This window comes from Euleptes europaea, chromosome 7 (genome assembly GCF_029931775.1).
Source record: "Euleptes europaea isolate rEulEur1 chromosome 7, rEulEur1.hap1, whole genome shotgun sequence".
In the NCBI taxonomy this organism is placed as follows: Eukaryota; Metazoa; Chordata; class Lepidosauria; order Squamata; family Sphaerodactylidae; genus Euleptes; species Euleptes europaea.
The window spans coordinates 55,846,420-55,863,483 of NC_079318.1; the positions used below are offsets into that span (position 1 = coordinate 55,846,420).

The following is a 17,064-nucleotide window of genomic DNA, read 5'->3' on the forward strand; positions in this document are numbered from 1 at the left end:
ATGATGACTGATGTGAGGAGCTTCCCTAGAGCCAGCATAGTGTAGTGGTTAAGAGTGGCAGACTCTAATCTGGTGAACTAGTTTGTTTCCCCACTCCTCCACATGAAACCTGCTGGGTGACCTTGGGCTAGTCACAGTTCTTTTAGAACTCTCTCAGCCCCACCTACCTCAGAAGATGTCTTGTGGGGTGGGGAAGGGAAGGGAAGGGATTCACTGTTAACAATGAATCCCTAAGGAGAGTTACTCCAGTCTAAGCCCATTCATTTAAATGTGCTTAGACGGGAGTAACTTTCCTTAGGAATGCACTGTAACTCCTAAAGGTAGAGAAAAGTAATGTATAAAAACGAACTCTTCTTTTTCTTTTTCTTCTTCTACTTAGTTGCATTATTTAATCATTTAGAAAATATATATGATGCCTGAGGCAACTTACAAAGTAACAACCCATGCAATAAAACCATTGGAAAACCAGCATAAGATGTGCATTTATAAGGCCTCGAAAACACACGTAGGGTACCAGAACATTTTGGACAGTAACAACTCAAACTCAGTCTGGTTTTGATCATATTCATGTATAAATATTTTTGATGCCATTATTTTTATTATATGCAGAGAGTTTCTTTTTGGGAAATACCATTTGTGCTCAAATTAGCAACATGCAGGATATTTTAGGACACTAACAATGACATCTAGAGTTATTTGTTTCTGTATAGCTGAGTTTACTGGTGCCAGAAAATCACTGATGTTTAATGGCAGTATTGACTTGCGTAAAAAGACCCGCACACTTCTCTATCATAGCAGTACATGCCCAGCTGGTCCAAGAATTTGGGCTTTTATACACAGCGATGTATCACCAGGACATAAGTGGGATGATTGTTTTCCTTAATGAAACATTGTTGCACAGATAGCTCATGAAATTGTAAGAAGCAGAGTGAAGTACCATCCTAAGCAGAGTTACATCATTCTAAGCCCACTGAATTCAACTTTTTTAGAAGGGTGTAACTGCTTAGGATTGCACTGTTACTCACGGCTGGGTTTATGCCACTGTTGGTAATTAATAGGCATTTACTTATTTAAACCGTCTGTGCCCTCTGTTTTATATACTCCAGGCAACTAAAAATAAGCAAATGACCTGTAGCCCAGTGGAATTTCTGACTTTTCTCCACCTTTGAACAGCTGGACTACCATGCCATTTCACAATCTGCTTTTTCAAAAGAAGCTTACCATATTGCCTAGAACCTCATGGAATCACTGACATCCTTCTTTGGATCATGTGTGTGTGTGTAAAGTGCCTGCAAGTCGCAGCCGACTTATGGCGATCCCTTTTGAGGTTTTCATGGCAAGAGACTAACAGAGATGGTTTGCCAGTGCCTTCCTCTGCACAGCAACCCTGGACTTCCTTGGTGGTCCCCCATCCAAATACTAACCAGGGCTGACCCTGCTTAGCTTCTGAGAACCGACGAGATCAGGCTAGCCTGGGCCATCCATATGCTTATATAACAAACATATTGATGTTGTCATTTAATATGTTTGTAATGATGCCTTGGGCCTTATAATTAAGATCTGAAGTTTTCTAAAAGCTAAAAGCCAGTGTGATCTAGTGGATAGAGTGTCAGACTAGCATGTGGGAGACCCAGGTTGAAATCCACACTCTTCCAGGGAAGCTTTCTGGGTGGCCTTGGGCCAGTCACACCCTCTTGGCCTAACCTACCTCACATGGTTGTGAGGATAAAATGGAGGAGAGGAGAACAATGTAAGCTGCTTTGGGACCCCACTGGGGAGAAAAGTGGGGTATAAGTTAAATAAATGATTTGATAAACAAACACATAAATAAAAGCAGACATGGGTGGTGGGCTGATTCAGGCTATGAGCACTGTGCTCATTGCCATTTTCCTAATTTAAATTGCCTCTTCCAGCTTCCATTTGGTCCAGGGAAAATATATATTTTGGCCCTCATTGTATTTCTGTGATAATCTCAGTTCTCCAAACCTGAGGAAACTGTGCAATAACATGATGATAATAATCATACTTAGAATTTATATGGTCCATACCTGTTCAAAGTACATGACAAATATTCTCGATCCTTACAACAGTTATTTAAGGAGTGCTAGAATTATTTGGAGGGTTGAGACTGAGAGACATTGGTTTGTCTAAGGTCATTTAAAGAGTTTGTGGCTGAGGTGAACATTGAATCATGGATTTCCCAATTCATAAGTCTCCCTTTAACCACTATGCTACATCAGTTTAGGCCAGTGGTCTTTAAACAGGTCACGACCTTTAGATGTGTTGTGGGACCACTACTGCTAGGTCACAAATTCTATAGACCTTCCTTCCTTTTTAAAAATACCTTTTTGTAAGACCTACTGCATAGATAAGGGTGTCGTTCCTCCCACCTCTCTTTGCTGAGAAGAGCAGTAGGACAGTGAGATGAGGTCATTCTGTGACAGACAGGATTTGTCTATGGTTCTGATCTTTTGCATCAGGGTATCTAACTGGGATTTTTTTTTCTTGAAGGAGAAACATGGCAGGATTGCAGAAGAAAGGCAGATAATTTCACCAAAGTGTTAAGCACCAGCTTCCCCGAGTTACTGGCAGCTCTTTCTAATATTAAAGGTCTGACTGTCCTGGCTCAGGGTCTGCTGTTCCCTAACTCAGAGTTTGAGCCCCTTTACATAGCAGTTTACATCGGCAGTTTGTCTGTATTTGGCTGCTGCGTGTATGCAAGACCTTTGACGGGTCTGAATATGCTTATGCAACACTTTTACAGAAGTTAGGGTTGGTTCAGATATTAAGTGATGGTTTTCACATATCACATATATCACAACACCGATTTAGAGCTATTATCTGAAACCATGAACATTTGGCCCCATTCAAATGTTATGCCAGAGTATGGACGGGTGCAAGACGAGTGTACCTAATGATGGAGCAGGGGGTAAAATACATGCTTGCTGACTCCTGCTTCCCTTCAGCTAGAAGTGATGTGAGGGGCATGTATATTTGAGCCCATCCTTAGAATCTTGGCTCCTGCCTTAGAATGGGCCAGGTGGAAACAAAGGTGCTGCCACTTTGTGCAGGTTAAATTGCATCTTTCAAAAGCTGCCCACAATAAGAAATTTTGCTGTGACTTGTTAATATCTACTTTAAAGGGGAGAACTTCATGGTGTTATGAATCTGTATAATATGTCTTAAATTAGCAGTGTTTTGCTAACTCAGGTGTAGTATAAAGACTCATTTTAGGCTTTCTGCCCTCACATGAAATAACTGTAATATAGGTTCTATTGTAAATGTCTTTTTTTAGATTAATGCAGGGAATTACTGTGTTTTAGAAATTGGCTTCATTGTGCTAAATTGCCACTCTTGGTTTTATATAAGTTCAAAATATAGGAAATTTATTTAGAATTAGCGAGAACTTCAGGAACATTTTAAGTCTGTATGACAGTTTAACTTTGTTTAAACTCCATAAAGCATGAATGGTAAACAGCAAATAAAGTGAATGATAAGACATTGGATGACTGGATATCATGTCTTAAATATTTTACTGCAGTGTGTTGGATTTCACATTCTGTGGGGATGAGGACTGAGGAATCTTCCTGCATTCCCCTCCCCCAGCAGTCCCTTCCAGCCCCAGGAGAGTTGATTTCCAAGGCCTAATAGTCATTCAGGTCAGGGGCAAAACTGAGGATGTGTGTGTCCCGCGACGGCCCGTGCAAGGCCTGGCGCGGGCCTTTCCCCCACCCGGCGACTTACCCAAGAGCCGGGAGAGCTGGTAGCCAGGCCAGCCCCGGAGAGAGCGAAGAGCCAGGGTGGGGCATGCCCGGAAGGTCTGCCCCCCATCCCGCTTTCCCCAGCGGCTGGAGCCGGGGGGGGGAACAGAGGAGGCTCCACCTGCAAGGGCCAGGAGCAGCTGAGCCAGCTTGGCGCGACCTTACCGGCCTATCCTCTCTGCCTCGCAGGATGCCAACCGGGGGGATGAGCCGCCAGAGAGTCGAGGAGAGCGTGCCGGGAGGAGCCCGCTGGCCAACAGGACAGGGCCGAGCCTGTGCGCCAACCGCCCCACCCACCCACCGGCCAGCTGATCGTCGGGTGGGCGAGACCGGGGCGGGGCGAGTGGGGCAGCCCAGGCTGACAGAAGCAGGGCTGATCCTTGTAAGCTCGGGGGGGACCATATAAAAGGGATTATGGGGTGGAGGCCGGGAAGGATTGCCTGGGTAGGGCTGGTTGCGCAGAGCCCACAACCCTGGCGGACTCAGACGGGGATGGAAGCTCCAGTTCCCCGGCTGAGTGGTCTGAGGCCGAGGAGACCCCACAGCCCAGTGAGTCGGCCAAAGGGAAAGCACGCGAGGCCGCTACTGCGGGCTAGCATCTATACAGTGTGTGTGTATTTAATGCCATCAAGTCGCTTCCAAGTTATGATATGTTCTGCATATAGATTAAACGAATAGGGAGCTAAAATACATCTTTATCTGACACATTGGCTAACTGGAAACCATTCTTTTCTAAAAGTAACCTCGTTATAGGTTGCAGTCAGATGTTATGGCCCACCCATTTCTTTTAATAGCAACCATAACTTTTCATGATCCACACAGTCAAAAACTTTGCTGTAATCTATGAAACACAAGCTGATTCTCTTGAATGCTCCAGTAACCAACGTAAATTTGCAATATGATCTCTAGTGTCTCTGCCTCTTCTGAATCCAACACCTGGTATTTCTTGTTCCATATATGGTAACAGTCTTTGCTGTAGGATTTTGAGCATCACTTTACTTGCATTAAAAATCAATGCAATGGTCCTATAGTTGCTGCAGTCTCTGACATCTCCTTTTTTGGAACTGAAATGTAGTTAGAGTGTTTCCAGTCTGTGGGAGATTGTTTTATTTTCCATATTTGTTGGCATATTTTTGTTAAGATTTTGATGGACTCAGTTTCTGTGGTTGGAAATAGCTCTATTAATATCCCATCTATTCCAGGTGTTTTGTTTCTCCCAATTGCTTTGAATGCCATTTTAACTTTACTTTCTAAAATTTTAGACTCTGCTTCAAAAGGTTCTTCTTTGAAGGAATCTGTCATCCTTTCATCTCTTTTATATAAATTCTCAGTATATTGTTTCCATCTTTATTTTATCCTGTCCAGTTAAAGTATTGCCTTGTTGATCTTTTCACATGGCTTACCATGTTTCAAATTTCTCCTTGATTTCTTGGATCTTGTGGAACACATATCTTGTTCTTCCTTTTTGGTCTCTTCAATTTCTTTACACTGGGTATTATAATAGTTCTCTTTGTCTCTTTGTGCAAGTCAGTGGAATGTTGCATTTAGACTTCTGATTCTATTTCTGTCACCTTTTGCTTCTCGTCTTGCCTTAGCAATTTTAAGAGTTTCATTGGTCATCCATCGAGGTTTTTCATTTCTTTTGACTACAGGAATAGTCTTTGCACATTCTTCTTTGGTAATATCTCTAGTTTCAACCCATAGTTCTTCTGGTTTGCGTTCACTTGAACTTAGTAATGCAAATCTGTTCTTTACATGGTCTTTAAGCTCTTCAGGAATGTTGTTTTGGCACTAGGAATGTTTTAGGGTTCTTCTTCAGATTTGTCATATATATAAATTTTTATTGATTTTTTAAAGCTATAAATTCTCCATAATTTTGACAACAGCGTAAAAATAATATCACAATCGCAATTATATTGATTGTTGTCTTAATTACCATTAAACATAAAAAATATGACAACTTCCCCATCACCTCCATCTACCTCTTAATAAAGTATTATTAGCCTTCGTTAACATATACTGATCCTAGCATTAATTTCATTCTAAAGTTTCATGTTTTATAAAGTTTTACATTCTGGATCAAAATAAAAAGTAGCCTTCCATTATTCCCAGATCTTGTACATTATCACAATGATTCCTTCAATACTCCCCTTTTCCCCAGTTTCTCCAACTCCACCAGTTCTAGCGTTAAAATGATTTAATCCCTTTATTCTGAAACCTTTGTCCCTTTCCATTTAACATAAATTTAAAATAGCCATGCCACCCGTCCACACTGTCAAAGCCTTCCAATCCAGCAATCATATTTAAGTCAATCCTTTAACCATGGTCTAATACTTCCTTCTGTAACTGAAATAAGTCAGTCAGGTATGGGAACAAGATTTCTTTGTTTTCTCTCATTTCCTCAGGCAAGGTGCATATCCAAAAATAATTCTTTCTGGGCTTAATCCCCATCGTGGCTTCAATCTGTGTTCCTTGATCTGCTCTCTTCTTCCTTGTATCCACACGTCCTTCCATGTCTTTTTTAAATGAAAAGTCCATTTCTTGTATGTCTGGTCTCTTTGTCGCCGGCTGGTTACTTTCTTGAACTTCTGTCTTCTTCTTTATATCCTGATATTCTTCCGTGACTTTTTGGGCAGAAGGATCCATTGCTTGTATGTCCATATTTGTAGTCATCATTTGAATTTTCAAGACTTTTATGTCTTCTGTAACCAGATTCAACTTCTGATTACATACCAGTGATGATTGGTCAAGAGTCATCATCACTGAAATCAATTGAGCCATCTGTGTAGAAATCTGTTTTAATTGTTTAATTGTCGCCTCAGAATATTTAGCAAACATGTCCTGTACTTTTTTTTCCATGATTGAATTCAGTAGAATTCCCTTTGATTTCATAAGAGCAGGGCTATGTATTTAGCCAGATCAGGGAGAGGCTCCAGAGTATGTAACTTTATTAAAAATTTGATGGTCATCTAGCAGGAGTCCAGCATGTAGTTAATAGAGAATACTTTATTGTCCAACTTAATATCTTTTTCGGGTTGAAAAAATAAGTATTTAAACTTAAAAAAACTTTTTAAAGTTAGAAATACCAACGAGTTTTACCAGACGCTCTAGATCGGCTGAGCCAGGAAGTATTCCAGGGATTACCTAATCGTAGACCTTCTATCGTCTCTTCTCTATGGTTATTACCTTCAGGAGTGGTTTTGGTGTAACACGAGTAAGACGAATTTCCGGTCTTACGACCTTCTTCCTGTTGATTTGTAGAGCAGTGGAGAGGTAAAGCACAGAGTCTTCCGGTCAAAGGATCCTCTTTGTTGTACACGTGGCTGGAGGACCTTTTTTTCCTCATGTAACTTCTCAAAAGTTCCTCCCTCCCCTTCCTTTAAGAACGCGTCGGATTGGCAGATCTTACATCAATCATTCAAGCTCGTTGTTTTAATTTAAGTTGATCAGTTTGATAAGGCTCCTGCTGCTTTATCTGATGGATCTCATACAACAAAATCATCCAGTTCAATTAAGGGAGAAAAACGGTTACCAGGAATATTTTCTTCAACCCCCTGTTATTCGATGACGCCAGTGAAAGACGAAGGATTCTTATCTACTCACTTGGGCGCCCGGAGGTGAGGCTTTAATCTTAATGTAGTCCTTATGATGTTTATAGGGTGCTGGAGGGTAGAGTCTAAAGCCGAAGTTGCGCGCTGGCGATTTCAATCCCTTCGTGCCCACGGGACCAAACGTCTGAAACTCCGGGGGGCTTATTAAAGCTACCTCAGAGTATTCAGGAGGTCAAACCGCATATATGGCTGCAGGGAATTCCTGCCTCTCAGCCCACTTGCAAGGGCTGGGTTGGGGTGCAATAAAACACCCCAAATCACACGCAAACTTGGATACTCCCCAGGAGCCCCTGGGAAGACGCAGCACTCAGCCCAGCTCAGCACCGGAAGTTGTCGGGTTCTTCTTCAGATTTATTCTAATTTTCGATATTAATGATTCATGGTCTGTGCCAGAATCAGCTCCTGGTCTTGTTTAACAGAGAGAACAGAGCTTCTCCATCTGCTGCTTCCAATTTTGTAATCTATATGGTTTCTGTATTGGCAATCTGGTGATGGCCACTTATACAGTCTTCGGTTCAGTTGCCTGAAACGTGTTTGCAATGAACAACATGTCTTCATAGAATTCTATGAGTTCCTCTCCCGCTTCATTTCATGCACCTAGTCCAAATTTTCCAACAATATCTGCTAGTATTTTGTTTCCCATTATTCCTATTATGTGTGTTGAACAGCTTTGGACATTCATTTCAATGGGCTTAGACTGGAATAACTCTGTATAGGATTGTACTGTTCATTTCCACTATCATTCAGTCACTTTTGCTTAGGTGAAAGGGTTGTTAAAAGTTGGGAGGGGAGATACTGCACCCATGAATGGATTTTTCTGTAGAGTAAGACAATCCACAAGGAGAATGATTGCTACAGCAAAGTATCCAGCCATGTGTGGATGCAGTCCAAGCGTGTATGAGTCCATAGTGTAAGCAAAAGCCATGTAATGAATCTTATACCCTCAAGGCTTAGAAATCAGGAGAAAAATAATAATAAGAAAAATATAAATAAGTTCTAAGTTAGCAATTGTACATCTTTAGAAGTATCTCTACACAACACGTGATAATCATGCTTGCTATGGGTCACATCAGTGTTCCTCATGAGAAAAAAGTGAACCACAAATGGCAGGTGCATCCTTCATTACACAGATCACACGTGACTAAAAGCCCTGAATGAGCTCTCTCTCCTGACATGCAACATACATCTGTCATTCACACTTTTCATATTTGCTGAATGAAACAGCAGCATAAATATTGGTGTACCCTCTTTGCAACATGATTACCTTGCGTTATTTATTTTACTAAGAATTTATATTCCGAAGCAACCCAGTAATCATCAGGGTTGCCAGGGCAACCCATATAATGGCTGAACTCTCACAAAAGGAAAGAGTTTTGCCAGAGTTTGGGAAGCCCTGTCAGGTATGTTTGGCTTGCTGTGGTTTTTTTTAAGAGGGCTGGAAGGAAAAAAGGGGCAGGGAGGATTAATTCTCTTGGTTCCTGGGCAGTTGTGGAGGCAGGGACATAGTTGGTGAGAGTGAGGTAGAGGCAGCAGCAGGGTGAATGGGATGCTGGCAATGGGCAAGGATGGCAGGTTGCCACCCACCCACCCCCTATCCACTATCTGAGTTGACTGCCTCAGTTGGCTTCCTCATAGAGATAGCCTTCATGATAATCATGGGTATATTACACCATCCAGCATACAAGTAATTATTTTCGGAAAACAAAGGAGTGGCAAAAGACAGAGCTCAAATACAAGGTTTGTTCTAATGTAAAGAAAGTAGGTAAGTAGGTTACTAGGAGAATGTCCATAAACAAGAAATATTTGTTGTTTAGCAGCATAATTTTGGACAGATGAGATTATACTTTAAGGGGAAAAATATACAACTTTAGATCATTGTTCACACTGACTGTAGAGTATTCGCTGAGAAAGTATTCATCTTCGTTTTCTAATTCTTGTCTTTGTTAATTTTTAGGAAACCACCCCATGTGTCTAAGTGCACAAAAATGCAGTTCCCACTACACATTTTTTGCTCATTGCATGAAATGTACCCAGCCTGCACATTAGAATCAACTCTGATTGTGAAGATTAGATGCATCATTCCAATATTTTACAGTTTGAGATCTTTTAGAGCTTAAATAGATACATAAATAAACAAACAAATTGTGTGAACTTGATTGGTCTAAGTAGTTTATATTAGCCAGTCGCTTCCATAGGCTTTCCTTGAAGGGGCCAATAAGAATGTGTGCATCTGGAACGACTCTTGAATGACTCAATGCTTGTTTCCTTTCAGTGCGGAAGCAGTTAGAAACCTTCTCACGGTAAGTGCCAACTCCATTGGGAGCCTATTCACTAAAACAGCAACATGACCTTCTATTTAATAAGCCTGCATAGCTCACCTTTTGATGATAGAGAGATTCACTTAAGAAGGGACGACAGAGGTGTTACAGAGTTGCAGAAACCATTTGTAATTCTCAGTGCAACTCTCTTCCCAGAATAATTGGCTTCCTAGGTATATAATAGGGCTCCAATCTAATTCTGTTTCTTCTTTTATTTAAGACACCTGCCTTATACATAACTGGAACCCAAGAATGAAAACAAGATATACCGCTTAATCCTGGTATTTTTAATCCATGTGATGGGGGGAGGGGGAGGGGGAAGACACTGCAAGCATTTTTTATCAATGCCCCAAGAAATAAGAAGGAATAATTTAAAGGATGTATGGTTCTAAACGTTTAGAGCAATAGTTTTGACAATGAATTTTATGTACTCCGCATCCTGGTTGTAAATTCCCAAAGCTCCATTTACAGGAGAAAGTCCCACGTTAGTTTACAATAGAAAAGAGTAAGAGTCCAGTAGTAACTTAAAGACTAACAAAAGTTCTGGCAGGGTATGAGCTTTCTGAAGAAGTGAGCTGTGGCTCACGAAAGGTCATACCCTGCCAGAAATTTTGCTAGTGTTTAAAGTGCTACTGGACTCTTACTCTTTTCTACTGCTATCAACAGACTAACACAGCTACCCTTTATGGTTAGTTTACAAGTATTAAGTAGACATTAACTAGAAATTCTGACTGATCAGCCTTCTGGGCGACTCCAAATGTAGGGCCAGTCTCCACAAACCCTAGCTGGATCACACATCTGGCTGGAATGAGCTTGCATTCTTGAATCCTCCCTCCCAAACACAGTCCCTACACATTGAAAGCTAGTGTTTCATGGAGAAATACAGGGAGAATACCCCCCCCTTTTTTACATGGAGGAGCCTTCAGTCATGTGAGCTGCTGACAGTAGTCTAAGCTAGTGCATTCCAGGAATTCCAGGAATAACTATATCTACACTGGGAATCAGTTTATGTCTAATTCTTGTTCAACAGTTAGGACAGTGAAAAGGAAAGGCAATTGTTTGTTCCTGAAATTCTTACTGTGCAGACTATATATTTGAATCCCTGACATGTAGGCTATAGATCAAAGGTACAAAATGCACATTGCATCAGTGTGGTACAGTGGTTAGAGAGTTGAACTAGGATCTGAGAGACGTGACTAGGGACCACTCATACAATCTCAGCCTAACCAACCTTGCAGAATTGTTGTGAGGGTAAAATGGAGGGTATCTCCAAAGTTATGCAAATAACTCCCTATGCAGGCAGTTCAGCTCATGAAAAGGTGTGGGGGGGGGGGAGTCATGCCCCCCCACACCACTGTTGTGAGTCAAATTGGCTCCTACAGGCTTTAAAAGTGATGTTTCCTGCAGCTCAAGTGTGACTGAGGTGAAAGCAGGTTGGGTCCAGGGAATCGAGACTCAATTCATTAAAAAAAGTATTGTGTCTTTTGGCCCTTAGTATCCTCTTTCTCTGGGCAGGCAGAGAAGATTATGGAATGGTGCCTGACTGCTTCCTTCCTTCTATCTGATGGCCTCAATAATGGGAACTGGAGGGAGGGACTCCAGACATGCTGGAGAGTTTGTTTACTTCATTTCTAGTCTGGCTGAGCAGGAATAAGTTAATGAAGTGGACAAATAAAAGGGATTGAGATAGTATAGCTTTGCCTACAAGAAGTGGCTGGAATTGATATATCACATGAACAGCAACAGGAAGAAAGAGAACTTTGAGCTTCTGTAGTTCTCATTTAAGTCTCTTCAACCAGAACATACAAATATGTCCGCACAAATGTACCAGACTGGTTATACTGTCAAGGGGAAATTCACACAACTATTTAACATGGAGGTTACTGTGGCGGCGGGGGAAAGGTAATGTTGAGTCTACGATCATAACCCAGTGGTAGGCTGTCCTGTGGAAACTCTAATGGTTGGTGAGCTCATAAGTCACCATCTCCTGGCCCAAATTATTTTATTTTATTTATTCATTTGAAACATTTCTATGCTGCCTTTCCACCCAAATAGCATTCCCAAGGTGGTGAACACCAATGCATTAAAACATTTAAAACAGCAAATAAAACGTATATATATATTTAACAATAAAAAAAAACATTCAAACAAAAAACACAGCCAGGAAGGATGGCCAATACCAGTTTACATAGGGTATGCCAAGCAAAACCAAAAAGTATTCGCTCACTGGTGGAAGACAATGGCAGAGAAAGACTCTTGCATGGGGAGGGAGTTCCAAAGTTTTGGCACCACAACTGGGAAGACCTTTTCCTGTGTTGCCACCCATCTAGCTTCATGGTGGGGGATAGGGTTGCTAGCTCCTGGTTGGGAAATTTGGGGGGCAGAGCCTGGGGAGGGTGAGGTTTGGGGAGGGGAGGGACTTCAATGCCATAGAGTCTAATTGCCAAAAAAGCCATTTTCTCCAGATGAACTGATCTTGATCAGCTGGAGATCAGTTGTAATAGTAGGAGATTTCCAGCCACCACCTGGAGGTTGACAATCCTGAATATGACCACAGTGAATGGGTAAGTTCATATGGGAGAAGGCACTCCTTAAGGTATACTGGTCCTACATTGTATAGGTCTTCAAAGGTCCACAGCAGCACCTTGAATTGGGCCTAGAAGCAAATCTGGAACCAGTGAAGTTGAAACAAGGCTGGAGTGATATGGTCCCTATGATCCACTCTGGTCAACAGTCTGGCTGCAGCATTCTGTACCAACTGTAGCTTCAGGACAATCTTGAAGGGCAGCCCTGAGTAAAGGGCATTGCAGTAATTAAATCTAGATGTTACAAGTGTATGCACCACAGTTTCAAGATCTTTCCTGCCTAGGGAGGGCTGTGGCTGGCTCACCAGCTGAAACTGGCAAAGGATGCCTTGTCCACCGCTGATACTTGTTTGTGCAACAGGAGATTTGGGTCCAGCAGCACCCCCAAGCTTCGAATCTTCTCCTTTAAAAGGAGATATTCCGACTTCTGGCTCAAACCTTTCCCCCACCAGGATCATCTCCATTTTGTAAGGGTGAGTTTCAGCTTGTTAGCCCTCATCCACTTCAAAACTGCCTCCAGGCACCTGTTCACAGTTTCCACAGACTCCTGGATCTGTCGATCCCCCCCCCCCCCCCCGGCAGTAGATTTAAGCAGTCAGATATGGCAAATGTTGTACAAGCAGATGGTAAATTTCAAACTTCCAAGAATCCTGGCCACATCCTCAGGTTGAATAAATTGAAAAAGTATCCCATACTCTGATAGTAAAGTTCTCAACCCCCTGTGACTTCACTTCATGTCAAGCACATTAAACTGATTTTGTGATTGGAGTGGAATATTGCTTTAGACTAAGTTTTCAACTAGTACAGTTCCATGCAGTTACTCTAGTCTAAACCCATTGATTTCAGTGAGATTAGCGTAATTCCGCATAGGATTATACTGCAAGTCAAATACTGAAAAATAATCTGTTCAAGCATGCAGCACGTAAAATCATACAAAACACCAATCTTGATAGGAAAAAAACCCTTTATTTAAAAGGTTCTGAGCTCAACAAGTTGAGCGCATCAAGAGAGGATGGTTGAGTTGCTTTCTTTTGCAGCCAAGCAAACTTCACACAAGAAACCAGATAAAACTTCAGGCAAATACACAAAAATGAAATAAAGTACTAAGAACCTTGATGATAAACTGTGGCACAAATTGTTTAACTGTGAACTTTGCAATATTTAAATCTCAAAGTAAAATCAGACACATAAGCAATGACTTAACTTTGAAGGCTCCTATTCCCTTATTGGAATTGTTCCTTTACAGATTGCAGCTGCTAATCTTAATGATGGGCTACTTTTTGGCAGATGAATTTGTTTTTTCTTTTTAATAATTTTATCTGTTCTCTCTGTGCAGAAAATACTCTCCATAACTTTCATAAATTTCCCCATAAATTTTATTGAGGAAGACCTATGTATATGTTTTTGTGAATGCTCTAGAATTCAGATTAGGTACATTAATGCTCCCAAATATTTTATCTTGCTCCTGGTAGCCCTGCTAAATTTTGATCAAAGTATGGTTAAAAAGCTTCCACACAGTTTCTCATGGGAAGAAAATAAATTGAGCAAAAGAAACATGGGCTTGGATCACAAAACACTGCAAACAAGAGAGCTCCTGTGGGTCAGTGGAAGGTATGATGCAGGGAGGAAATGAGAGTCTAAAGCACTACAAGTGTGTGTGTGGGGGGTCATCAAAAATCTCCCACCCTTTTTCTGCAAATGGAAAAGCCATTCCAACACTGGAGCTGCTTCTACACTGACAGCCTTAGTTCATTATATATGTACATTTGTGGGGTAGACACAAAGCCAAAGGTCTGTTTCTTCTATAGCCACTCACATGACTAATAAGGCAAGATATTTTGTTTTAAAGGTATTTTGTTTAACTCTGGCACATCTAGTATACTTTTATCCATATGTTGTGGATCTTCTTCATAAGATGGACACTGGTCAGTCATTTCAGTCTTCTTATACCTCTCTATGAGGCAACAGTTAAAAAGTATAATCCATACTGAATGCTGTGGTACCAAGCAGTGGTACAGGTTCCTTCCTCATTAGGAAGGAGTTTGTAAGTGGTTCCAATAATATATGAGGTCCGAACCAGCCAATCAGAGTGGGTATAGCTGATGTACATCATAATGCCTCAGCCAAGCATCCATCTTAGAACAGCCCGGAAACAGGAACAACTTCCCCAACAATGACTAAACTAGGCCACTAGGTGGCAACACTGAACAGACTCTACAGTTCCTTCCATCGGGTAAAAATGACAGGGGTAAGAGGTTGTTAAGAGCCCTGTGGCGCAGAGTGGTAAGCTGCAGTAGTGCAGTCAAAAGCTCTGCTCACGACCTGAGTTCGATCCCGACGGAAGTCGGTTTCAGGTAGCCGGCTCAAGGTTGACTCAGCCTTCCATCCTTCCAAGGTCGGTGAAATGAGTACCCAGCTTGCTGGGGGTAAAGGGATGATGACTGGGGAAGGCACTGGCCAACCACCCTGTAAACAAAGTCTGCCTTGGAAACGTCGGGATGTGACGTCACCCCATGGATCAGGAATGACCCGGTGCTTGCACAGGGGACCTTTACCTTTTAAGAGGTTGTTGCAGATGATTAAATCACTAGAACTTTCCCCCAGTGACTTAATGCTTCTCTCCTGGGTGACAACATTCTTGTGCTTCTTTTAGCAACAACATAGTCTTAACTGAGAACGCAGGACAAACGTCTGAATTAGGACATCATACATTTGAAGTTTTGCAAAGAAATTTTGGACAATTAATAGCAGTCAAAAATAGATCAGAAAGCAACATGCTACTGGTATTTGCGGTAGAGTATTAACACTTATTCCTTTCATTGTCATCTCTGGTCAAACAAATTTTGCCCATACAAAAACTGTAAATGATCTGCAGAGATTTGGGTATTCCTTAGTTTTGGTCTCTTTTGGCACAACTCCAAGAGCAATCTTATTTCACTTTCCAAGACACTCTTTGGCTTACCTTAAATGGCTGCTGCCTGATAACAGGAAGGAGGGGACACAATATTAATTTATTTATTTGTGTTATTTATTTACATACTTCATTTGTAATCTGTCTTTCTTTTGAGACTCAAGGTGGATTACAGAATTAGAAAAGTATCCAATACAGACCAGTATACAACAGTACAATAAAACTGGATTATAAAATAAGAGCACACAATATAATAATCTGGTAAATAATAATTAATAGCTAAGTGCCATCAAGTCACAACTGACTTCTGGTGACCCTGTAGGGTTTTGAATGTAAGAGATGAGCAGAGGTGGTTTGCTATGGTCTTCCTCTGCATAGCAGCTCTGTTTTTCCTTGGTAGTCTCCCATCCAAATACATCAGTGACCAACCCTGCTTAGCTTCCACACTCTGACAAACTTGGGCTAGTCTGAGATATTCAGGCCTCTAGTAAACAATATGTGTGTTAAGTGCTGTCAAGTCACTTCCAACTCATGGCAATCCTATGAATCAGTGTCCTCCAAAACGTCCTATCGTTAACAGCCTTGCTCAGGTCTTGAAAACTGAGGGTTATGGCTTCTTTGATTGAGTCAATCTATTTCATGTTGGGTCTTCCTCTTTTCCTGTTGCCTTCAACTTTTCCTAGCACTGTTGTCTTTTCCAGTGAGTCTTCTCATAATGTGACTGAAGTACAGTAGCCTCAGTTTAGTCATTTTAGCTTCTAGAGACAGTTCAGGCTTGATTTAGTAAACAATGCAACAGCGGAAAACTGTCTAAAATTTTCATACAGTGGGTTGCATCCAGATTAAATGTTCCATTAATGAAAGGGGTGGGAAGATTTCCACCAATTCCTTCTTCCTGCTGCAGATCCTCAATTTGCCTCTCATTCAGTTCCAGGGGGTCCCCTCTCTCCCAGGAGCAGCATTTTCGGGAGATCAGTGGATTGCGGGGGGGACAACATTATTTTCCTCCAACAAAAGTACCTAGCATGATTGGAAAAGTTAGTATGGATCCAACCTAGGGTTGCCAGGTCCCTCTTCTCAACTGGCGGGAGATTTTGGAGGTGGAGCCTGAAGAGGGCGGGGTTTGGGGAGGGTAGGGTACTTCAATGCCATAGAGTTCAATTGCCAAAGTGGCCATTTTTCTCAAGGTGATCTGAGCTCTATCGGCTGGAGATCAGTTGAATTAGCAGGAGATCTCCTGCTACTACCTGGCAGCTGGCAACCCTAATCCAGCCTATTAAAAACAGCCTATATAATCCAGATCCAGTTTATACAATCCAGTCTTGAACAATTCCATTTTACTCAATGTTTGTTTGTTTTTTTACTTCCCATTTTACCAGTACCCTATTCCCTTTATAAAAGGGATGTTTGTCATACAACAGTGTCCCGTTTTTTTAAAGTGAAGTTGGGAAAAAGTTACAGAGTAACAAACACCAGTATTTTCTGTTGTGAACAAAGAACAGTTCCCTGCATAAATATTCATGCAGAATCTACAGAAGAGTAACAGGAGGAAAGAACAGCTTCCCAGACAGTGGAAAAGAAACACCTGATGTATTTTCCAGCAATGCTCAGACCCTACACAGACCTTTGGGCATTTGCTCCTGAATATCATAAATTGTAAAACACTCAAATTGTTATCCATAATACTCTCACAGTGGGACCAATAATGCCCTATTGTATGATTTTTGCATTCCTATTCCTATACAAATCTTTTCCTCCCCACATCTATCAATAAATATAACTCCATAACTCAAGTCAGTAAAAAAAGGGGGGGGGGAATAGAGTAAAGGGGTTGTTGGAAAGAAGTTGATGTAATCGGTGTCTACCAAAACCTGTCAG

At 41.5% G+C, this 17,064-nt stretch overlaps 1 protein-coding gene across 4 annotated transcripts in view; it reads left to right on the forward strand.

The window, feature by feature from the left end:
• Positions 1-17,064, forward strand: part of MTA3 (metastasis associated 1 family member 3) — a 162,099-nt gene that overhangs the window by 134,949 nt on the left and 10,086 nt on the right. For 2 of the 4 annotated variants that reach the window (XM_056853109.1, XM_056853110.1), the window contains one exon: positions 9,645-9,672. The exons of the other annotated variants lie outside the window; for them this stretch is intronic. In XM_056853109.1, the coding sequence (XP_056709087.1) occupies positions 9,645-9,672 (28 nt within the window). The remainder of the gene's footprint in view (positions 1-9,644; positions 9,673-17,064) is intronic. 4 annotated transcript variants of the gene reach the window in all.